The sequence below is a fragment of the Equus quagga genome, chromosome 2, assembly GCF_021613505.1.
Source record: "Equus quagga isolate Etosha38 chromosome 2, UCLA_HA_Equagga_1.0, whole genome shotgun sequence".
Lineage (NCBI taxonomy): Eukaryota > Metazoa > Chordata > Mammalia > Perissodactyla > Equidae > Equus > Equus quagga.
The window spans coordinates 87533196-87557612 of record NC_060268.1 but is presented as its reverse complement, the minus strand read 5'-3'; the positions used below and the strand labels follow the sequence as shown (position 1 = coordinate 87557612).

Genomic DNA, 24417 nt, shown 5'->3' with positions numbered 1-24417 from the left:
CAGGGTGCCTAACCTTTCTAAGCCTTGATGTCTCTATCTATCTAAGATAGGGATAATACAAGACTCTATCTTGTAGGATTGTGGGCAGCTGTGATTGGAACCGTTAAGAACGCACTCAGCATAATGCCTGGTGCTGAGTAACCCTCAGTAAATGATGGCTGGCGTTTTCGTTAGTGTTAGCTGAAGAGTCTTCAGGGAGAGCATTTTACAGATGGTGTAGCGGTCGTCTGGTGCCTGTGGTCATTTCTCCTCCCAAGCCTGTCCATCCATCTGGTCCAGGCCTGTGGCCCTGTTACTTCTTAGCTCATAGGCTGTGGCCCAGGTTTCCAACAATTTCATTCGATGCTCCCTGGGCATGGGATTACCCTCAAAGAGACATTTCCAACCAGCTCCTCTGGGAGCGCTGCTGTGAAAGGCAGTTGTAGAGAAAGGGGAAAAAAAAAATCAACCCAGGGGCAAGCTGTAGTTATATCTTTATGGCTTCAGCTGCAAATCAAAGAAATAACAGTACAAGACAGCCAAACCACGTGCATACTGCCTTTAAGCATGTAAGTTGGCTACAAAGCTTTTTACTAGAGGGCTGGCCCCAAACTGCAGGCCACCACAAAGGTTTGAATTAACCTATCCACTAGCAGCTTGGAAGCAGGACCCTAGCCATAAATATTAAGCAAACGTCGAGTAATGCTCGAGCACAGGCCGGGCAGTATCCTGAGCACCTTACCTGGGATGTGGCTCATTCCATCTTTCAACTGCCATAAGGTAAGTACTGTCATCAGTATCGGTGTGGTGTAGGTCAGCCAGGCGAGGCACAGAGAGTGCAGATCGCTGGCGTGAGGTCGCACAGCGAGGAGTGGGCAGGATTTCAAGCCAGGTCTCCTGGCTCTTGACTTCCATTCTGTGCCACCCCTTATGATCTGTGAACCCGATTTAAGACAGGGGGTGGAGCGTTGAATGGGATCTCAGGTTAGCTGCTCTTTTGTGGGGGTGTGAGTGAATTTACCTGGTAAATGTAGACACTTGAACAATAAACGTTTCTGTTGCCTTGTGTTTTGTTAGCACACCTTGGGGCCTCTGCCAAGCCAGTCAGTTCCAGCCTAAATTCTGAGGGTGTCTGGCTTCTCGCTGTTTTTGTTTAGACTCATACAAGTACAGAGCAGACAAGCAAATGAAGGAGGGAGAGCGATCAGCCTTCAGCCTTGGGGGAAACAGAAGCGCCCATGTGGAACGATAAGCTGCTTAGCTGGGCATCCATTCCTCCCCACCCCCAGCTGTTTCCAGAGCCTTCGGCCTGTCTGTGCAACTGACTCAAAACCCCAGCTAAGTCCCGGCCCCACCATGTCCCCTCCAGTAACTGTGCTCTTTCCCATTGCAGGTAACCTGGACATCACTCCGGACGACCCCCGCTGGATCGGAGCCTGGTGGGGTGGCTTCCTGCTCTGCGGTGCCTTACTCTTCTTCTCTTCCCTCTTGATGTTCGGGTTTCCACAGTCTCTGCCCCCGCACTCAGACCCTGCCATGGAGAGCGAGCAGGCCATGCTCCCCGAAAGAGAGTATGAGAGGCCCAAGCCCAGCAACGGGGTCCTGAGGCACCCCCTGGAGCCGGACAGCAGCGCCTCCTGCTTCCAACAACTGAGAGGTGAAGGCACCTGGTCCGCAGGGGCCAGAGTCATGGGGTGATCGAGGCGGGTCAGGGAAAGGGGGGCACTCGGGACTGGGTGTACGGGGCCTTGAGGCAGAATCCTATCTGTTATACACGATTTGCTTCCGCCAATATGATGCTTAACTTATCCCTGAGATGGAAAGGACCAATAGTTACTATTTAGTGAAGGGACACAGACCAATCTCTCCTGCAGACTCTCCAGTGACTGACCAGCACCTGACGTATAATAAACGTAAATGTCTGTAGAAGGAAGAAAGTGAGAGGGGGAAGGAGGAGGCTAGACGTTTCCTGGAGCTCTTTTGGGCTCTTTCAGGCCGTTTGCGAGCACATCGCGGCAGTGAAGGCTGTTTGAAGTTGCATCCCTGTGCCTGATCCAGGCATTCTTAAAAAGCCACATCCGAAGTGTATTTCTTTAGATTCTCTCTGTCCTTCCATCCCCTCCATGAGAGACGAGAGATGCATTCATCTGGAAAGAAATATTAACTCAGTCTTCATAACAAAGTCACACTTTAGAATGCAGCAAGGGTCTCGCAGTCATTTTTAAAAGAAAAAAAAATGCTTCTTTTCGACAATGTGGTAAGACACAAACAATGATGCGGAATGAGAATGAGAAGCCCCCTGGGTTGTTTCCACATTTGGCACAGTCTCTGAAAGGCGAGAGAAATGACAGCAGAGCCTGAAAAGCTGCTCAGTGTCTGTCCTGGCCTTAATTCACAAAACCCCTTCCTCGTGCCCCCTGCGGAACCTGCTGGATTTTAGAAGTGAGCAGGAGCAAACCGGGGTGGGAGAAAGGTGGACAGTCACCTCTCTGCAGGAACTGGGCGCACAGCCAGGCCGGCCCTCACAGGCACAGCTGCAGTCCTCCAGGTGCCCGATTTAGACATTTGGTGGAAGTCCCCCTAATGAGCTTTGTATAACGAGGTGCACTTTCTGTGGAGATGCTTGAGGACCACGGAGGGAACCTCGGGCGGGCTGCGTGAGCTCAGATCCCCGTTCTGCTCTTCACCAGCTCTGCGATCATTAATTTCTCCACGCTTCATTTCCACCAGTGTAAAATTGTAACACCATTCCTAAGTGACGGCGTGGCCATGAGAATTAAAGCACGGCTCGTGGAAGACTGTCTGTTAATAGCACCTGTTAGTCGGTGAGGAATCGAAAGAACTCGTGCTAATTCCCAGAAGAGACTAATTTAATAACCTAATGTCATGTCTGACCCCACGTTCTGTGATAGTTTCTACCAAATTCATAATTTGAAACTGTCCATAGAAGATCTTTAGAATTCATCCCTGTAAGTTCCAGAATGCGTCAGTAGACAAGAAGGCCACCCCATTTGTGTCCTCTGAGGTTGCCTTGGCTTGGCCCCCCAGGAGTGTGTGCTTAATAAAAGAGGCCACCAAACAGGCCACTTTAGGAGCCCCCAGGTAGCCAGAGGGTGATGCCTGCTGCTCACAGCCAGCCACATACATAGGCAGCCCAGTCACCAGATCCACAGAAATGAAGGGGGCTGGCCTGAGAGTGAGCCTGGCGAGGGACACCCTGGACCCAGGTAGTGGCAGCCTTACCAGGTCTTTCCTCATCCCAGGATGATGGCCCTGCCTTCCCATGGCTCTGATTGCTGCACCAGTCATCTGTCATCTCTCATCTCTGGGGATACAGAGAGAAAAAAGATAGAACTGTGCCATCAAAGAACTCACCATCCAGTGGAGGGGCAGACCATAAGCCAGCAAAGCCGGTCTAAGGTGCCAAGAACTACAGAGCCAGACAGCACGGAAGGTTATGGAAACACAGCGGGCAGGCAGGCAGAGCCCACCTCTTGGATTGGAGGCAGAGCTGAGTCATGAGGGATGTCTCGGCTTCAGAATTCTTGGGTTATGATTTAGTCGCTCGTTCACTCATTCGTTCAGTTCAGTCAGCGTTTCCCGAGACCCTGCTAGGCTCCAGGGACACAGAGGTGACCAAGGCAGCTTATATTCAGGAGCTCATGTTGTGGACAGGCATGCAGTAGGCAAGGTCGAAGCAATGACAGGGTGAGTGTTGGACAAGCTTTGGCCAAGTGACAAGGACACAGTTGGGTAGATGGCCTGAGACTCGCGAGACCATATGATCACCCGTTGTGGCCGTTAATTATGAGAGGTGATAATTAATGATTTTTAATTTAGAATTAGCAATTCCCAGAAGCAATAGTCCATTAATAGACCTGAAGGATGTCCCAGCAGGAAAGGAAGGCAGTGTGTCTAGAAGAATCCCCAGGAGCCAGAATACAGTGAAGTGAGCTATTGTGCTAATAAACAGATTTTACTTGTGCTGGCACATGGAGAGGGAGCCACCCCGGTCCTTCATTTTTCCACATGAGAAAATGTTTTTGCCACGTGGACATTTCCACCAAAAGCACCACATGGTGCTACCTGCTGCTCCCAAACTCTTCATCCAATTTGCATGAAGACTGAGAGACCTGGTGGTCTCCATGCTGTGTGCTACACATTAACAGGTATGGTTAAGCTGAGCATTGCACTTATCAGAGGAATTAACATTGCTCTAAAAATCTATATGTTGCAATTTCGTGTCTGTTTCATTTGAGCTTGCAAGTGAGTTTCTCTTTGAGCATCAGTCTGTGTCCCCTGCCATGCTCCACAGATAGCAAAGGCCCCCTGAGAAGAGCTGGCATTGTGCCAAGAGAAGCCAGTCTATCCTCCTCCCCACTGGGACTAGACAGCCTCCCCTGATCCTGGGACAGCTGTAAGGCTGCTCACCTGGGTTCAGATCCAGCTCAGCCACTTCCTGATCATGCAGCCTTGGCCATGCTGTTTAACTTTCCTTGGCTTTAACATAATGATGTCTGGTGTGATCTTTACCGCAGCTGCGTGAGGTCAGTATTATTACTTATTCCTGTTTATAGATGAGGAAGCCGAGCTCCAGAGATGTAAGAATTCAGGCCTGTGGTTCACTTTTGATGGCACTCTCCCGAAAAAGCAGCCTTTGAAGGTCTATTTCCAACAAAGTCAGCCATCCATTGGGTTTGCAACTGTTACAAGAAGGGGAGAGATGGAAAGTCTGTAGTTTTGTTCCAATACTGTGCAGAAAAGCTGTTACTGCTTACTTGTGGAGCCCTGAAGTCCCCATTCAGTAGTGACTGTCACATAACCATTTACAAAGCAGGCAGCAGGCGAACAAATGCTTGGGTTTGTCAAACTCCAGTGTCTCCTCCAGGTGGGAGTCTGCAAATCCAAGACACAGTTTTTGCATCTCTGTGCCACCAAAATAACTTTTCCTTTACACCCTGGCTCTAAAGCCCCTCCTCCCTCATCTTGTTCTTCACGGCATTTTGCTGATTCATCTTTCAGGACATACCTGGCCTGCTCACAGCTGTCTCTTGTGTCCACTCCTCCCTTTTCTTATCCCGTCAGCCGTATGTGGGCCAGGACTGCACCTAACGTGGCCTGGATCTAGATGCTGAGAGTTTGCATAATGGTTTGCAAAAGGCTAGACCAATGGTTTGTAAAAGGAAGGAGTTCAAGGAGCTGTTATAGACAAATGGACGGCATTATCATCAGCTCGTGTGTTAAATCTCACATCCACAGCTTCGTGTTTCATTTGGAAACTGTCTCCAGTGTCACGTGCCCTAGAGAAGCCTTTATGGTCAGGATCTGGGTCCCTTCTGCAGCTACACGGCTGCGCACCTTCCCCATCACGTTCTGTACGATTCCGGGAACACATCGTGCACTGTCCTCTTTGCTGCTATTTCTGCCTAGAATGCTCTACCTCCCTTGCTCCACTTCTGGGCTGGACTCGGCCCCCACCTCCCAGGAAGCGCTCCCTACAGCCCCTGGGCGCACATGCCCCCATATGCCCAGTGCTAGGTTAGCTGTATTCCTCTGTCGTCCACATAGCCCGTGCACAACACTTGTTTACCCCACTACGTGGTGGCCTGTCTGCTTGTCTGCATCCGCCCTAAAGCTTGTGGGTTCTCCAAGGACGAAGCTCTCGTTCATCTCTTTATTCCCACTGCATAGCACAGGGCCTGGCACATGGGTGATGTTGGTTGATCGAATGCATAAACAAATGGACACTTTCTTGCCAGCGTGCATGCACATGTGCGCAAACACACACACACAATAGCAGCTAATGTTTGTTTTCCATGCACTGTCACATTTAACCCCCCCAGCCCCATGAGGCATCAGTACCATTTTACAGATAAGGAAAATGAGGCTTACAGATGGTAAGGACAGGCGTTTGAACCTGGGGAGGGCCCAGTGCCTGTCTTCTTAACCACAGCATTAGGCTGCATCTTTGGGCAATAAACGGACTCTGTTAAAGAAAAAGTGGCATCAGCAGGTGCTCGCTCACTTTTCATCAGAGTGTCCTGAAACTCCAGCTGCCGCAGCACAGATGTACCCTAAACAATGGGTCTTCTCGACAAGGGGACAGCCTGAAAGGGAGGGAAGGATGACTTCTTGCAAGCGTTGGCACATGCCGACCCTCTGAGGGGCTCTCTAGCTGGGACAAGTGGAACTGTACCAAAGGTTTAAAATCTGAAGGGTGAGGCCTGCCTTTGATCACTGGGAGAGCAGAGCGATGCAAAGCTGAGCACACTTGCCTCTGCGCACTTCACTCTGACTGCCAAGTGGCCTCTTGCTGTCCCAGAATAGATAGCGGCACCGAGTGTAAGCAGGTGATGGCTCAGCTGGCAGGGTGAGGGTGGGTCTTCAGGCTCAGAGTCTTAAAACCCACTCCCAAAACGTGGAGGATGGTTTCTGACTTCCAGAGCACTTGCACCAGCCTCCCACTGGGCCCTCACAGTCCGGCTGCTCAGGGGGGTGTTGTTACTAATCTCTGTGCCACCGCTCAGGACATGGAACTCTGGGGGGGCTTGAACCATGTCCCCAGGTTCCCGCAGCCATGAAGGGTGCAGCTGGGACCAGACCTGGATCTCTTGACTCCCAATCCTGAGCCCTTTCCTCTGTTTCCCACAAGGATTTACTTGACTGTTAAGGAACCAAGTGAGGAGAAAAAGGGAACCAGCTTGGAGCAGATGAACGAAGCCTTTCCCGTTTCAGAGAAGCGTACTCTCTGCTCCACTTGCTCCCTCTCCAAAAGAGAAAATACAGAGCCAAACTCGAGAGGACCTACCCTTTTAGGGGAGTTGAAGTCTGCCTGGGTTGACACCCTCCTCACCTTTCTCCCTACCCGCCCCCCTAATGCCATACAGCACTGGGATCTGCTGGTTTTACCACCTAGGGGTGTCTCCATCCTGCTCTTGGTCCCTCCTGCACTCCAGTCTGCCCAGACCCCTCCAGTCTGTTATCCACACTGTGATTTTTTCACAACCCTCTGGTCTGTTATCCACTCTATGATGATTTTGGAACACACCTGATCCTGTTGCCACCACCTGCTTAAAGGGACAGATCCCTGTGATGTTCTGCTCCTCCAGCCTCTTCTCAGCCCACTGCCCCCTGTTCCCTCCACCCCAGCCTCGCCAGCCTCCTGTTAGTCCTCTGTATTTCCTCCATTGCTTTGCTGTTCCCTCCACTGGAGTTCTGGTCCCATCTTCAGGCATCAGCTCACACATCATTTCCCCAAGGATGATTTCCTGCCCTCCTGATGGCACCTGCTCCAAGGCACGTTGCTGTCTCTGTCATAGTCATAATGGCAGCTTTGTACGAGTGATTATTCACTTACTCCATACACTCCACAAGAGCAAGGGCTTCATGCATCTTTGCTCCTGCCCTTCCGTAGCAGGTGCTCAAGACCTATTTGATAAATGGAGGGACATGCGAGTCAGTGGACATGACTGCCAAGCCCAGCACAACTGGCTGCTTTCCTTAAAGCCCTCCTTGCCCCCAGCCCCCTCCCAGAGTTTTGGCCCGTGTTTGACCCGTTCACGGACACAGGCTTGGCGGGAGCGCCACCTGTGCTGAATGCCACGACTAGTCCACAGGTGACCCACCTGTGTGGGGAGGGTCTGCTCCTGGTGCCCAGGCTGCTGAATCGCAGAGGGTCTGCCAGCCCAGTTGCTCAGGCTGGCTTGCACTGGTGACTTTGGGCTGCATATCTTTACTTGTGCATCTGCCTGGCAGGTGTTTTGCTTCTTGGGCAGGGCACACACTTGCCCCTCCACTGTGCCTCCCACCGCTCAGCAGGGGCTCCATGTGGGTTGGCCTGGCCTCGGGACCCAGCTCACGCCTCTGGCTTCCACATCTCTGCCAAGCCTCCATCCTCTGCCAGCCAGCAGTCGGCTTCTGCTCCATTTTTCTTAATTAGGGGCCTGTGCCTTTCAGCGTAATGTTATTGTGAGGAACCTGGTGATCAGAGAGTCCTTGTTCTGCAGCCTGAATGGCTGAGTGTTTTTATCATGCGATTTGTCTTCAGGGTTGTGTTCTCTCCCATCTCATGTGGGTTTCCCATTAATTTCTTCTTTCTTGATTCCTTGGCCAAGGAAACCATCTGCCCTTCTAAAGACTTGGAATCTGTACCAGCCTGTGGGTCATATGCTGCCATGTCACAGGAGCCATTTTTATAGGTCCTCAGGGACCAGATGGGTCAGCATCTTCCTTGTATTCTTATCAGTGTTGATGGAGGACGTGCGGGGGACAGCTGGTGGGGGATATGTCTGTGAGCAAGCGTGGCTTTTCTTCTCCAGTTATTTCAGCAAAGCACCTGAGGTAAACACAGACAAGGGCCCCTAGCACAATGCCCGACACACTGTGGACGCCCCATAAGTGTTTTGGAGGAAGGAAGGAAGGAAATAACTAGAAGGCAGCATTTCCCAGTGGGAGTTCCTTGGAGCACAAGTCCTCTGAGATGCTCAGGGAAAGACAGATCAACAAGAAAAACAACTGAGAAGAGACGTTACATGGCCAAAAAAGCTGGGAAGCCATCTGTATACTGTACGACCCTCTGGGAGATTCATAATTTATATTTGCGTATTGAAGGCGCTGAGAAGGCCGGCTCAAAGAGAAGCTGGCTGACTTGGTTTTACTGCGTATTGCTTAGACTTATGTGAACACAGGACTCTTTTGTTCATGTTAACTTGGGGCACTTATGAAATGTTGCTTGAATACAGGATAGAAGGTGGCGAGGATTATGAGAGGTTCAAAGGGATGTAGCAAGTACCACCAGGGAAGGATTTGAAGACAGGTGCGTGAAGAAGGCAGCATTTTGGCCCGATCTGGAAGGATGAGCAGGATCCCTGTGGATGGAGAAGGAAGAGCTTCTGGGCTGGGGAGCAGGTGTGAGCAGAGGCAGGGGACAGAAATGCCCAAGATGCAGATGGGAGAGAGGCATCTGGTTTTGGAAATAGAATTGATCAAAGGTCAAGATAGAAGACAGGCTGGTGTCAGCTCCCGCACCGAGCAGAGTTCCCGGTATCTGAGGCTGCCCAATAAGTGTTCTGTAAAATTATGAATGAATTATTGAGGGCCTTCGCCTCGCCCTCCTGAAGTGTCTGGGCTTTATCCTATGAGCCATTGTTTTCCAACCAGGATTTGAGTCAGTATCACCTGTGGGGTACCTCAAAACACACCCCACCCCTAGAAATTCTGATTCTATGAGTCTGGGGTTAGGGGCAGGTAATCCAGGCATCCAGATGTCTTTAAACCTCCCCAGGTGAGTCTAAGGAGGCCAGCTGAAAATGAACTCCACAGGAGGGGGGTGCCCTTTGAGGGGTCTCCACCAGGGCCTAACACATCAGACCTGTTCCCCTGGAAGTTGTATATAAGATAAAATAGGGGGGACCCACTCACAAAATAAGCTTGGGACACTCTGACGTGATCCTCTTGGAGGCTGATGCTGCATATTGAAGGTGACATTAGCATATTGAAGGCCCTGAAAAGGTCTGCTGTAAACCCAACATTAGAAGCCTAGGCTTAGAGATGGGCATTTATGTCAACTTGGATGTTTTGCCTCACTTTTTGTTTTCTGAATGTTACTGTTTCTCTTTTCACGCTTCCAGAGACAAATTCTCCCATCATTGGAATTTTTATGAATGCTAAAGGCGGTCAGCCCTGCCACCACTGAGGTGCGTGGTGTTGAAGGTGCTGAGAAGGCCGGCTCAAAGAGAAGCTGGCTGACTTGGTTTTACTGCGTATTGCTTAGACTTATGTGAACACAGGACTCTTTTGTTCATGTTAACTTGCTGCCTCGCAGGCTCCCGTCTCCATCTCTGAAACCCTCTGGTGATCCCCTGTTCCTGCCTTCACACTCCTGAGGGAGGGAAATGACCGGATGACACCGGTTTAGAGCTGCAGCTCACAGCTCTGTGGACGCCTGGTTCTTGCTTTAAACCAGCTAAGGGGCAGCTGCAATACTCCTTGTCTCTCGGGGCTTTCTTGGTGGAGCTGTGAGGAGCTGATGATTTAAATCTAGGTTGTCCTGACCCATCCACACCCATCTGACCCTTGGGTTTCAGTCTAGGATGCTCGTTTGCTGTGCAGATGGTTTCGTGTTTTCTTATTCAAAGCTCAACCTTCTCTATACAAGGGATGTGCTGCCTTCTGCCTGTTGCCTCACCAAAGATGGGCAAATGGAAACCTGTAGCTCCTTCTCTCAAAGCTGGCAATGAGGGGGTGCCAGGAAGCTTCTCTGGGCTCCTGGACATCCTGAGGTGGAGCTGTCTGACAGCTTGGGGGACAGGCTCATCTGACAAGGTCACAGTGGGCTCAAAGCTGGAGCCCGAGGCAGCTGGTCTAAGCCCATTGCATGGTAGGGCTGGCTTCCAGAAGACTTCTGGGCACCGCAGGCCTCACCTCCCACAGGAGACAAGGGAATGGTTTGGGCGCCTCCAGAAGCAGCGATGGAAATGACCACATTAGCTAATTATTCCCACTTCCATCGTGGCCCATAAACCTGTGGAATATCACTAATGGTGCAATCATAAATTGCTCTCTGTTTCTACAGTTAATGTTTCTTAAGAGACTATGACAGCTACCTTTTAAGACTTCGCAATTCATTCATTTGTTTCTTTATTGGATTCTTTAATCCACCTTGCATTTATTAAGCATCTACTCTTACTGGGCACAGTGCCCATGTCCAGACATGGATCTGCTCCATCTCTGCTCTCAGGTGGCTCCTCAAGTGGGATAGCGAGGAGGGCCCAGGACCAAGGTCCGGTGGGGGACGTTGGTGTGGTGATCGCAGCCTACACAGGGTACAGGGGAACCAGCTTGGTGGCTGCTGAACATGCCTGCTGTGCCATGAGAATTCATTTTTTCTATGATTAACTCGACCCTGGATTCACTCTTGTGCCTCCATTATGTTGTTTTTCTACGTCTTCATTATCTCTTCCTCCTGCTTTCAGTTTTTTGCTTGTGACTTGAAGACTTTCGTTTATCTTAGCTCACCCAGCACTTCCATCTCTCTGTTCTCTTTGGCTCCTGCATCGCATGTGTTGGGAAGTGCTTCATGACCACTCACCTTTCAGAAAATCGCTCTTCTGTCGATTCAAGTCCCCACCCAGAAACCTGACGATTTAGAGGTGGGCTCTGGAGTGCAGGCAGACCTGAGTTCTAAACCAGCATCCTTCACCTCTCAGTTTTATACTCCGATATGGGGGGTGGGAGGTTTCAGCTTCTCAAGGAAGCCTTGGTTTCCTCGTGTCTAAAATGAAGGTGATAAGACCACCCCCTGTTGTAATGGTTGTGAGAGTTAAATGAGAAACCCTTGTCATGCTGCCCATCCGACACTGGTTGCTCAGCAAGCACTGGCTGTCATTGTCACAATTACTGAACAGTTCCATACGCTGGTTCCAGCTCCCCTTCTTGAGAACTTTAACCATGGTGTATTGACAGAAAAATTATTAAAGAAAAAGAAAGTCAAGGCCAATTTCAGTAGAGTAAGGGCAGAGATATCTGAGAGTCAAAGTGAAGTGTAACGGAGCTCCATGGTGAGCACTTTCCAGGGTACCTCCAATTCCCAGGGTAGGCAGTGGACAAGGATTTGTACCTCCTGATCCCCTGACCTTCTGCATGGCCCTCTGCAAGAGGGGAATCTCCTCAGAAAGTGGCTCCCAGCAGCTCCGCTCACCCACCCAGTTTCTTTCCCATTTTGCCTACTCACCACATCTTCCACATAGGCAGTCCTGCATCCAGCCCGATGTCCTCACAGCTTGAGGGCTGTCTCCTTAACGTAGCCCAGGATTACTTCCATTATGTTAATTATTGTGATGCTTCTCGAGCTCTTACCTGTGTGCTAGAAGCACTGGGTGACCTGCTTTACATACATGGCTCTCATTTCATCTTGGCGACAATCCACGGGATGGAGTGGTGTGCTCTGGTCACACACCTACTCAGTCTTGAAGCCAGAATTCAAACTCCAGTGACCCAGCTCCTTAGCCCAGGTTCTTAGTCATTATTTTTTGCAACCTCATTCAACAAAACCTGTTCTGTGATCAGGGTTTCTCCTCTCTATGTCTCCAATCCTTTCTCTCTTTCATTTCTCTCCTTCCTCCTTCAAAAAACATGGACGAAGTCCCTGAGGCCTGCCAGATCTGATGACTTTCCTCAACCCCAGAGGGAATGTTTTATTATTATTATTTCTAAGACTTAAGCCACACATTTGATTGCCAGAGGTGGCCTGTGCCCAGACCAAGAGCAGCACCTCTCAGAACCCAGACCAGAAAGCACACTGGTTAGAGCGTGCTCTGTGGCAACAGGTGCCAGGGTTTGAGTTTCTGCCATTCTCCCCTAACCATAGGACCACCCTCTGCATCAATTTCCCCATCTGTAAATGGAGGATTTTAATAGTCTCAAGATCACAGTTTTGTTGTAAGGATTGCAGGAGTTGGCATGTAGGAAATGATCCATTAGCATTAGTCCTCACAACTTCTCCAAACCTGCCTTCCTCCTTCCCGGAGGACGCACAGTTCCCAAGAGGGTCTCAATCCTACAGGAATGTCTTCTGAAGACTAGCCGTAGAAAACTTGTTTTCCCGAGAGGCCGCTCCCCTGCCGCTGATCCCAGCTTTGTACTGTTCTGCCGGTGACAGCACTGTGCTCCCGGTGAGAGGTGACAAGTTTTCCCCAGCTGGTGAAACTGCAGGATGCGCGCCAGCCTGCCTCCCACCCCAGCTGCCAAGCTCTGAGGCTAAATCAGTAGGTGGGAGGTAAATGGCTAAGGGAGACCGTAGGTGTTCAGTGGCCTGGTGTGGCCTTGGTTCACCAGTTTCTGTTTCTCTGGGCCACCTCATTAACTACTGCCTCCTTAGAAAGTTAGAATTTTATGAGCTTCACAATCCATTTGAATGAACAAGCTTGAAACACTGGGATAGCCCTAGGATCAAGCTCATTAATACCCCTTTTGAAACTGGGGCTTTGGAGAGTAAGCTGAACCTTTGAAAAGGACTCTTCTTTTGAGAACACTCCAAGTCATTGCAGGAAAACCCTGGAAGGGAGGAAGAATCTGGGAGGAAAATAGCTGAACAAAAAAGGAGGCTGTCTTTTCTGGAGGCAAATCAGCTTGGTAGAGGAAAAAAGAATGTTCTTCGTGCAAATAAAGAGGCTTCCCTGGGCCTTCAATCACATGATCCTCAGACTTAATGATTTTCACATCTAATTCAAGGCAAAATTAATCATTAGATATTAAGACAAAAGCAGGCAGGCTCCTATCTTGACAAGGAGTCCTTCCCACTGAAGTGGAATTATCTCTGGAATAATTTAAATGCTTGCTGAAGTATGAAAACATTCCATTGACTGGAGCTGCCTTTGATGAGCAAGAATCCTCCACATCCCCAAGCAAATCATGATGGCCTTGATCAAGGACAGGGAGATACCGAGGCCCAGATACATAATTTGATCAAACTCAGATCCTCATTGGCATCATTTCTGAGCCAGAGACCAAAGCTCCTCATGGGAGGATGTTGGTGGTGCCAGCTCAGCAGCTGTTTTATTTGTGAGCAAGTGTGGCCGGTGTGCTTCCTTCTCCTGAAGTCCCCGAGTCTGAAGAGTCTGCGCTCTCACAAAGGAAGTGGGGCCCACAAGGAAAGTATGGCAGAGGATCATTGGCCTGGAATGTCCCCAACCTGCCTATTGATTGTTGGCAGTGTTTCCAGAGTTTAGCTATCTTAATTCCAAAAGAGCACAGTGATGGAGCAACAATGTAATATCTGCCAAAACATAAATAGTGGGGGATTTTCAAATTCATTCATTACGAGGAGACACTGTGGTCACCCAGTGTGATCCATACCACTCTCTTTAGTGTGAAGCTTGGTGTTTTGTGACATAATCAACCAGTCCTTGTCACAGGTACATTACTCCATCACAGTGTGCCACACACTATAGCAAATCAGCCTTCACTCATTCATTTATGATCACAGAGTCTTAACATCCAAGGGGCCTTTCTACATGAAGACACTTACCTCATTACCCTCTGTCTGTGCCCGATGTATTCCTCATCTGTATTTGTTGAGCAGCCCACGTTTTTAAACATTACACAGTCACCATTCCTCTGAATATTGGTACAATATTTGATAATGTGGGTTTAAGAAAGGAAAATTCCCCAACGTTTCATGTAGACTTTGTCTACCCGCTTCTACACATTTATTTGAAATAGCATTTCTAATAAAATCAGATTATCCTAAATGTTTGGAACCCTGTAAAAAATAAAACACATGTGTAAAGGCGAATACAGTTGCAATAAAGCAGGATATAAATGTGGGAATACCATGGATTTAAAGTTGTTTCCTCACTGTCTTTACTCTGATTCATATCCTTTTTAAAGTTTTTGTTTGTGTGTATGTGTGTGTGTGCATTTATTTGATCCAAGAGTTGCCTTCCTAAGGTTTTAGTAATTTCATAAGAAATCACCCCAGAACAGCTGAGGCCACCAGCTCTGTTTACTGTCTGGTTGTTTCTCAGTTGGGACATAGGATCAGCTTGCTCAGCCCACAGTGATTCTGAGCCCCCAGTCATCTGGCTCAGTCCATTCCCATAACCCAGTTCCTTTTATTATGTTAAAGGACCTGTAAGTCCCTATCTTTTGTATAAATTTTCATTCTGGAAACTTGGTAACTTTCCCAGAAGTGATAAATTTTAAGTTTTGTGTAACTGCCAGTTCCTGATCCATTGTTTTGTCATTTTGATTTATTGAGCTTGTCTGTTAACATTATTAAAAACTTACGTATCTCCTATTATTATTTTATTTTAATTAGTTGGGCCATTTAGAAGTTTTGTCTCCTAGGAGATGAGATTGAGCCCATATAATTAGTTCTGTTCTTCAGGACAGCTGGCTAACTCATCACCTTGGAATGCAGCGTTGGACTCCCTGCTCACCTGTTTATTTCGTGTGACCATGGGCACTGTCGGTTTTTCCTAAACTTAGTATGATAACTTGCTTCATCCAGGACTCCATTTATATTCTCCGTTTACACAGGTGGAAACAGAACCCACATGCCAAATATTCCACGTTATTATGATTATGGCAGAACAGAGTTCCCCTGACTTTCATCATTTGCACACCACTTTTACAAACTTTTGCCTTATCTGCTTACTACCTGTACCATTATTTACATAAGACTTCTCTTTGAATAAATCTACTTGTTTTAACCTAGCCTTGTCTTAAGCTCTGATAGCCATGAAACCACACAATTGATATATCAGCTTGATTTTAGTTAAATATTTTGGAAGTGTCATTAAAATAATGGCATAAATGTTGAATTGCTGAGGTTGTCCTGGTACCCCCACCACCACCCTGAACCTTCTTGCATACTGCCAGGATCCTTCATCACACCACAATTGAGGAGATCTGGTCAAAGACCACATACCAAGGGTCTCACCGCTGGAAACAGCCAAATAATGTTATTGCTTTTAAAGGATTTAAAAAACAAATCTCTCATTTTTAAAAGCACCAGTATAAGGATATCTTAGTGGTTTATGAAACCACGTACTTTAAGAACCTAATAAAATAAGATCAAAATGCATGACCTCAACAACATCTGGTTTCCTGCTCTGGTGGTATTTAAAGTGGTTCACAAACCATAAAGTGCTTTTGCCCACCATCAACTCACATCTGAGCCTGAGCACCAGGGCTGCGTGGGCGGCTTCTTCTAGGTTGGATTGGGTGATGAGAAAAGACCCCTTGAGGAAGAGGGAACATGTGCAGCAAAGACCCGAGAGCAGAGCATTCCAGTAGAGGGAAGAGCCCCCACTGCACACACCTGGGTGGGGAGGACCTGGGTGCAGGCAAGAAATGGTGTGAGCCAGCAGGGCTGGCCTGGAGGGAAGGAGGGGTGTGGCAGGAAGTGTGAACAGATTGCTGAGGGGCCGACCATGGCCATCATCTAATGGGGTATGAATCTTGGCCATCATGGAGTTCTGAACAGGAAAGTGACTTGAGCTGATCCTCCTGGCTACTGTGTTGGGAATAATTAGATCATGAGTGAAAACCAAGACCCTGGTGGGATTGCTTCGGTCCCCCAAGTGAGAGCTCATGGAAGCTTTTCCCAGGGAGGGTAGCTGTGAAGGTCGGGGGTGGGAGGGTTGTATTCAGTATATGTGAGAGCATTAAAATTTCATTTCTTTCTTGAAAGTGTTAAGATTAAATACATTTTCTTAACACGCATATGCAGTTATAAATATTCATCACAGGTATATTGATAGATTTACTTAGATGTATTCATATAATATTATACATTTATAATTTATGATATATAATTAAGTTATATTTTCCCTTTTGAGACACAAACCCCAAACTCCTTTTTTTGGATAGAAAGAACTGGTGATTGCTTATAAAATATTTCAGTGTTTCCAGTGAACTGGAAGAACAGGCGTAGTATAGTCTCTTCTGTTTTAGTAGTTGTCAGTTTAATTGGCAATATATCAGCATATGTTTTGAAGCCGGAGTTTTCACTATTATGGGTGACTTACAGGATGGAGGTTTGGGCCTGGGCAACCGGGTGACTCTAGATGCTGTTTACAGAGATGGGCGAAAGTGGATGAAGAAGGGGCCTTGGGGGCAGGAGGCCTGGGAGTGCAGTGTGTGTGACCCTGGCCCTCTGCTGCTCTCTCCCTGCAGTGATTCCGAAGGTCACCAAGCACCTGCTCTCCAACCCTGTGTTCACCTGCATCATCCTGGCCGCCTGCATGGAGATTGCGGTGGTGGCTGGCTTCGCTGCCTTCTTGGGGAAGTACCTGGAGCAGCAGTTTAACCTCACCACCTCCTCTGCCAACCAGCTGCTCGGTGAGTCTGTTCCTCAGTCCCCCGGGAGGGCGGAGGGAGGCTGTCGTGCATGTCGTGCATATAATACTGTAAGAATTTTCTGAGGCCTGCCAAAGGGCCCAGGCTGTGCAGTTCCTCCAGCAGCAGTGTGCGTGTGGTCCATATGTAGAAGGAATTTCAAAGTATATTCTCGGGGTAAGATTTGCCCAGTTGGGTTAATTGCTAAAAGTATGCAATGATAAAGAGCTAAGATATAACATGAACGTAGCAAGAATTGTGACAGGCCAGGAAATCAATAGATTGGTGTGAACTGGAGAATATGGAGGAATATAGGATGAAGGGAGAGGGAAATCAAGGTGGATCTTGAAAGGCGAGCACGCTCTGGTCATGCCCATAAAAAAGCAAGAATGTTCTTGGCAGCATGAAACACACAGTCAGCAAACATAGGGGTTGGAAGCCGTCTGCTCCTATGGTCTCCATGCCCATGGCAGGCATAATCAGTGGATCGTGGCACTCCTCCCCACGCTCAAGCAGGGCCTTACCGTCCTTCTCAATAGTAGAGTACAGATATCCGCCTCCCATTTTTTGGAGTTGGCATGCTAAGGAAAACCAATGTGCTCTCGTGAGAAGCAGCATCACTTAGGAGGAAGATAGTCCCTCAGCAGATGAGAGAGAGGAAGGAGTCGGGAATGACTCTCAGTTTTGTGGCTTGGATGGCTGGAGGGACCATTTGTGAAACCTGGAAATGGCAGGAAAGAGTCAGATCTGTCAGGAAGATGATGAGTCCAGATTTGAATTTGCTGAGTATGAGATGCTTGTGCGAGTGTATCTCCATGATGTCCTGTGTTTGGTTGAGGGCTCAAGAAGGAGATCTGGGTTAGTTTGCATCAGCATGTGGATGGTGGTTGAGAACACGGGGGTGGAATTTCCCTAGTGTGAATGTGCAGAAGTAGAAGAGATGAAACACTCACCCTGAGGACATAGAAGAGCGAAGAGTCTGCAGAGAAGGTTAAGAAACAGCACCGGGAAGAAATCTACGGGTCACGGAGTCAAGAAAGAGATCATTCCAAGAAGAAGGAAGTGGTCAGCAGTGTGAGCGCTCAGCTTGCTCAGTGTCTGTTAGCTTTAATCACCAGGATGTCTTTCATCCTGTGTCAGGGCTGTGTCCCTGAGGTGGCAGCAGGGGAGCCCATACTGTGCTGTGGAGAGCCGCCCATGAGAGGGAAGGGATAGACAGTGACTGCAGGACACTTTGCTGAAGCTTAGCAGTGGAGGAGGGGAGAAAGGATGTGGTGGGCGGTGTGTGTTGGAGTCGACAGAGAGGAGTGGTGATGGTGGTGTTGCTAGGAAACAATTGCTGTTGTGACAGGAAAGACTTGTGTGAGTTTCTAAGCAGAGAGAAGAGAGCCAGCAGAAGGTGATTGCAGAAAGGAGGCAGAATGTGGGTGGATAGCCCTTGACAGAAGAGCTCCTCTGTTCTGAAAGCACAGAGAACGAGAAAGACATGAGGGTGGCCCCTGAGAACGTGCAAATTTTGGCTGGACGTTTAAGAGAGTCCATCCCCATAGAATTCTTTCTATTAAGTAAGAGTCAGGTCATCTTCTGAGAGGAGTGGACAAGGCAATGTTTTCTGATCTTCTCTTCAACTTTGGCCAATAAACAAATGCAGAGGTGCTAACCCATCATGAGTCATCAGGAAAATGCATATTAAAACCACAGTGAGATGCTGCTCCACATCCACCTGACTGTTAGTACCAAGTGTTGGGGAGGATGCGGAGCAACTGGAACTCTCCTCCACTGCCAGTGGCAATGCGAAATGGTACCAGCACTTTGGAAAACTCTTTGGCAGTGCCTCTTAAAGCTAAGCATATGCTTTCACTGGGATCCAACCGTTCCACACTGGGTGTATACCCAACAGAAATGACTGTGTAGTCCACTCATTGAGATATGCATATGTAAGAGTGTCCAGAGCAGCCATATGCATAATAGCTTCAAACTGGAAACTTCCTAAGTGTCTGTCAAGAGTAGAACAAGTCAATAAATTATGGCACGTTCATACAGTGGACTGTGACACAGCGTGAGAAGGAAAGAGCTTTGATACATGCCTCCATGTGGATGGATCTGACAGAGCTGAAAGACATCAGACACAAAAGAGTACATATTTATATGAGTTAAAGAGAAGAAAAGTGAATTGAGGTGGTAGAGGCCACAATGATGGTTACCCTTGGGGAAGCCAACTTGCATGGGGGACACAGCGATCCTCCTCCGCTGCTGGAAATGTTTTGAGCTTTAACTGAGCTGTGGTTACGGGTGTATACAGATGCAGAAATTTATTGGCTGGTCCCTTAAGCTTTAACACTTCACACGACGTAATGTAGACAATGAAAAAAAATTAAAACCCTACGACAATGATGTGGCTGGATCACAGCACTTCTCCCCCGAAACTGTTAGAATAGCACAAGCTTTATTTTCTCCTTTTTTACTAATAATGCTTTACCATCCACTATTTTGTAAGTGCTTCTTCCAGGAAGTATTAGCAAAAAGCAGCCAGCTCTTTAATCCCTGTCTGACAGAGTACAACGTATTTCTTTATAATTAAAGTTATAATTTCTTTGTTATCCGAGGATCTCTCAGGTTTCACCCTCCAGCATCCAGTTTCTCTCTACCTGCTGGTTTCTTTGCCACTGTTTCTTACATTTTGATTAGATCTGCACGGTTGCTCCGACGCTGGGGCTGTGTTCTATTTAAGAACAGATCCCTCAGTTTTCTATCAACGAACAAATCAATAGTTCCAAAAACCAATCTTGCCTCCTTGCGCCTGTTTCTTTCCCATTGACTTCTGTCTGTTAGAGCGCTTGGCGGGGGGGGGGGGGGGGGGGGGCCTTCTCTGGCCGCCATGCGGAGAGGCAGCCTGGTGGCCCGTCCATCAGTCCAGGCAGGCAGCACACCTGCCCTCTCCCGGTGTCCCGCCTGTGGCATCACTCTCATCAGCGAGCACTCTGGAGGGCTGGCTGCAAGAGGAGCTGGCAGTGGGCCTTTAGGGGCAGAGAGGTCCTGGGAGCATAAGGCAAGGCTTGTGTCAGAAATTCCCCCATCGGTACCTCCCACAGACAGACCTTTGGGCCACCCACAAAGTCATCAGCAAATGGGGCAGAGTTCAAAAAAGAGCAACGCAGATGATTAAGGGGCTGATGGCGTTGGTTTATGCATGAAGATAAAAAGGACTCAATCTGCATAAGTTAAATAATGACGATGGAGTTTGGGGGAAGTTCTCATAACAACAGCCTGACTATAAAGGCTGAACACACAGCAGGGAGGAAGGGGAGAGGCTGATGATGGCTTGGAGAAAAGGTGCCGAAAGCCTGTTATTGCCATAGTTACCATCATCGCGGGTGACACTCCCCACTGTCTCTGCTAGGAAGGGAAACAAAACACAGGCCTGCTGTCTGGGCCCGGGCACGTTGTCACCAGCATTCATTCACACAGACCCAGTCTGCTCAAAGTTTCATTCATCCCGAAAATAATCCTCGTGTGCTCCCTCTGTGCTGGGCCCCATGCTAAGCACAGGGAACTGTGCTGGACTGAACAGGATGGAAAAGGTGCTTGTCCTCAGGGAAGCTGCGTCTTAGGAGGGAGAGAGGGAACAAGAAACAAAAAGACCCAAAATAAAGGAGGCCGCTTGAGATAGTGGGGAGGGCCTTGAAAACAATGCAATAGGGCAAGAAACAATAGAGAATCAAAGCTTGGAGTGAGGGACCACACTAGATGGAGTGGTCTGGGAAGGCCTCTCTGACAAGCAGAGGGGCCAGCCAAGTACAGACATAGGGCAAGAATGTTCTAGAAGAGGGACCAGCAAGTGCGAAGACTGGGGGCCTGAAAGGGTTGGCCTATTCAGGGAGAGAAAGGAGGAGGAGTGGGTGTGGTTGGGGGGAATGTGGCATGGGGTGAGCGTAGAGGAGCACACAGGGGCCAGGTTGTGAGGATCATTTCTCTCCCAGAATGAGGGATAATGAAGTGCAGATAATCCAAGAGCATCCAATGATACAGAAATATTACATGTGTTTTGAAAAACGTGACTTGTGCCATTTTCTCGCAGAGCTCAGCCTCCCTGATTATGTTTTTCTTACCCTAATATCAAAATTAATTTGCATTCCCTTAGCACATACCAGCTGGTTGATGTAGTTGATTGACCTAGAGGTCTCTTGATTGGCAAGGCAGAGGCAGCCTCGCCTGGGAAATTGGCCATGCACAGTCTACACGGTGGATAAATGACACAGGGCGGTTTAAAGCCAAGTGTTAGATGAAGTGAATCAGAGCAGAGGAAAACCAAGCGGGAGGCTGGAACCCGAGGACCCTTTGGTCCTCCTAAAATTCCATGAGGCTCTGAGAATCAGAAATAACAGGTTTTCAGTCCTGCTGCCTTGCAGATAGCTCTGTTTATAAGAGAAAAACAAATTTCATGCCGATTACTCACCAAGAGCTACAAAAAGTATTGATTTGATTGATGCACCTTCCTGAGAGGTTGTGGAGCTGGTTAAAACGCCATCTCCACGGGCTGGTGAGTTCCGAGACCTTTGTTTAAACAACCTCCAGACCCTTCTGCGAAGGCCTCCTTGCCTAGTGAGAGCAGGGGGCAAAAATCCGCAATGAGCGAGTGCCCTTCCTGCATACCCTCAGCAGCACAGAGAGCGCGTCACTGGTCCATGGTACTTTCCGGACATGCGCATGCGTGTTCCCACTCGGTCTGACTGTCTCTGAATTGCTGCCACACCAGCTGTGTGTGCTTCCCATGAGGCTACCCGACTCAGCATGAGCGGTGTATGCACTTGGACTCCTAATCACTGAGCTTTTCTTTCTGTGAGGTCCCTGAGGGCAGATCTGAGGCCCTTAATGGAGACTCGGGGTGCTGTGGAGGAAGTGGCCCTGGGTGACGTCACGGGGGATTCTGTCTACGTAGGGCTCAGCCTCGGGCCTGGCCCCCATCCGTCAGCGAGGCGCCACCCTGCTTCCCCTGCTCACAGGTCCTGGCCCTCTGCTTTCTCCCAGGGATGACTGCGATCCCGTGTGCCTGTCTGGGAATCTTCCTGGGCGGTCTCCTGGTCAAGAAGCTCAGCCTGTCTGCCCTCGGGGCCATTCGGATGGCCATGCTCGTCAACCTGGTGTCCACAGCTTGCTACGTCTCCTTCCTCTTCCTGGGCTGTGACACGGGCCCCGTGGCTGGGGTTACTGTTCCCTATGGAAACACGTAAGTCCCAGAAATGCCTGTTGCCACCCCTGCCTGCCCAGAGACCCCAGGACTCTTCCTCCGCGGTACATCAGTGGAGCCAGCTGTGTCCCTAGTGACCAGGGGCAGAGGAATTGATGATGCCCCTGCCTCTTCCTCCAGGGGTCAGAGAATCAGTGTGAACCTTCTGGGCAGAGAGGACTGAGCGTTCCCTCAATGGCTCCCTCCCAGGGTGGTCAGGAGAGCGCTGGGGGGACCATCAGACACTCACTCCCCAGGGTACTCAAATTACTACTTTCGGCATTTAACTTTAGGAATGATGGGAAGACAGATAATGAGAATAAATTTTGTGTTAAAATGCAGTTTAAAATAAAAGACAGAATAGACTTCAACCATTCCTTAAACTTGGAGAAGCTATCATTAGACTCACATAGTAATTACAGGGTCTGACCCATGATAAGTATTGATAAGTGTGGGAGGGAGAGAGGTGGGGAAAAAACGGAAGGGAGAGAAGAAGGGAAAGAAGTTTTGGTTCTTATGGGCCACTTTTCTTATTTCCTAGTTATTATCCCAGGACTTTGATCTAGAGTCCACTCCTAATGACCTGTAAAGGGAATTCGGGGGAGTCCTTATAGATCCAGCGTCAGTAGCTGTCCCCTTTTCTACATGCGACTTGGAGGCTGCCTTGGGAATCCAGTCTGGAGCATTGAGGCTGCTGCCTGGCTGGCCTGCAGAATACCAGTTTCTCTCCACACCAATCTCCTCCTCCAGGCATGCCACCAGGCCTTCTCCTGCATGCAGTTAAGCCAGAAGATTCACTGGAACCAGGCTTATCTGCCCCCTTGCAAGGGCGAGCAGGCAGAATGGGAGAAGACAGGCAGAGGCAGCTGTCTCTAGATCCCTGCACAATCCAGGCCCCATATGCCCCTCATCCCTGTTCCCATCACCACAAGGACCTCTTCCAATCCCCACCCCACCCTAGGCCCCAGCTCCTCCCTCTCCAAATATGGTGCCCTCTGGTTTGGGTATGCCGTAAATAGCAGTGTTTGGAGATAAAGCCCGCCAGCCCTTACCGTGCCAACTCGCAATTAGTGGACTTATAGTGGTTCAAAGCACAGAGTTTTGCTGTAATAAAGCTATTCAATAAAAAAGAAAAAAGAAAAGCTGAGGGCCTACAATCAAGCACTAAGTCTGCCAATATTAGCAGAGCTCCAGTCCCTCCTTTTACCATCTATGCATTAGGCACGTTTGGGCAGGTGACTCAGCCTGGCTGTGCCAAAGTTTCCTCCTCCCTGAACGCCATGGGCTTATACTGAGAATTCATGAAATCATACACGCAATACACAAATGATCAGATATCGCCATCATCCTCTTTATTATCGTGAAGTGCTCCGAGCCCTGGGAGGTTTAGCTGACAATAACGGGGCCGAAGAAGACTTTTTCTCTTACAGCACGAAAAGATACCTGCTGCATCCTTCTGCTCTGTGCAGTTTGCTTGCTGTCAGTAACTGTGCCTTGAATGGTGCAGAAGAAAATTTAAAATATCTTGGTGTTATTTTTCTCAAGAAATTGGATCAATCAAACAGGCAACAATTATTGAAGCCAGTCTAGTTGTCGTAGTGTGTTAGCATCGTGAGGCCTACAGTCTGCTGGGGAGGACTGAGACACAGAGACAAGGACTACCCCAGACTGTCCGTCTGTCTGAGCTGGGCTTAGTTGTTGGTGTGTGGAGGGGGGAGTGAGCCAAGGCTTCAGCAACCAGGAGAGGCGTCAGGGAGGAAGTGGCCCTGAGCTGAGCCCCGTTTGCTGCCAGTCCAGAGGGCACGTTGGTGCCAATGGTACAAAGCTTCTTCCTCCTTTGGGAAGACGAAGAGCCTACCCAGCCAGCCGCCCAGCCTGGCACCATGGCGCAGGGCACAGTCCGCACAGCTCTCAGCCGTGGGGCTGGCTAGTCCTTGCAGGACGGGGAGGGCTCAGATTGGAGGAGGAAGAAGAAAGGGTGCCCGATGACTCACCCCAGCAGAGGTCTGGCCCTGTGGGGGGTCCTCTTGGAAGCCGACCTTTTTCTGATGGGCTCCGTGTTTCCTTTCTTTTCCAGCTCAGCGCCTGCCTCGGCCCTGGACCCCTACTCGCCCTGCAATAAAAACTGTGAATGCCAGACCGATTCCTTCACTCCAGTGTGTGGAGCAGATGGCGTCACCTACCTGTCTGCCTGCTTTGCTGGCTGCAACAGCACGGTATTGGTGATTTTCTGACGGGATGGGATGGGGCAGGGGACTCAGGCAGCCAGAGTAGCTTAAAACCCAAGGTCACGGCCAGGAGTGGGCAACCACGCGTGTTCCGTACTTTGCTCTCCTGCATTGTGACTTTTTCCTCAGCCTCTGCGCTGT

The 24417-nt window shown here is 49.1% G+C and overlaps 1 protein-coding gene across 2 annotated transcripts in view; it reads left to right on the top strand.

Moving 5' to 3' along the window:
* Nucleotides 1-24417, top strand: part of SLCO3A1 (solute carrier organic anion transporter family member 3A1) — a 288798-nt gene that overhangs the window by 227257 nt on the left and 37124 nt on the right. For both annotated transcript variants that reach the window (XM_046650659.1, XM_046650651.1), the window contains exons 4-7: nucleotides 1373-1636; nucleotides 16660-16824; nucleotides 21850-22048; nucleotides 24126-24264. In XM_046650659.1, the coding sequence (XP_046506615.1) occupies nucleotides 1373-1636; nucleotides 16660-16824; nucleotides 21850-22048; nucleotides 24126-24264 (767 nt within the window). The remainder of the gene's footprint in view (nucleotides 1-1372; nucleotides 1637-16659; nucleotides 16825-21849; nucleotides 22049-24125; nucleotides 24265-24417) is intronic.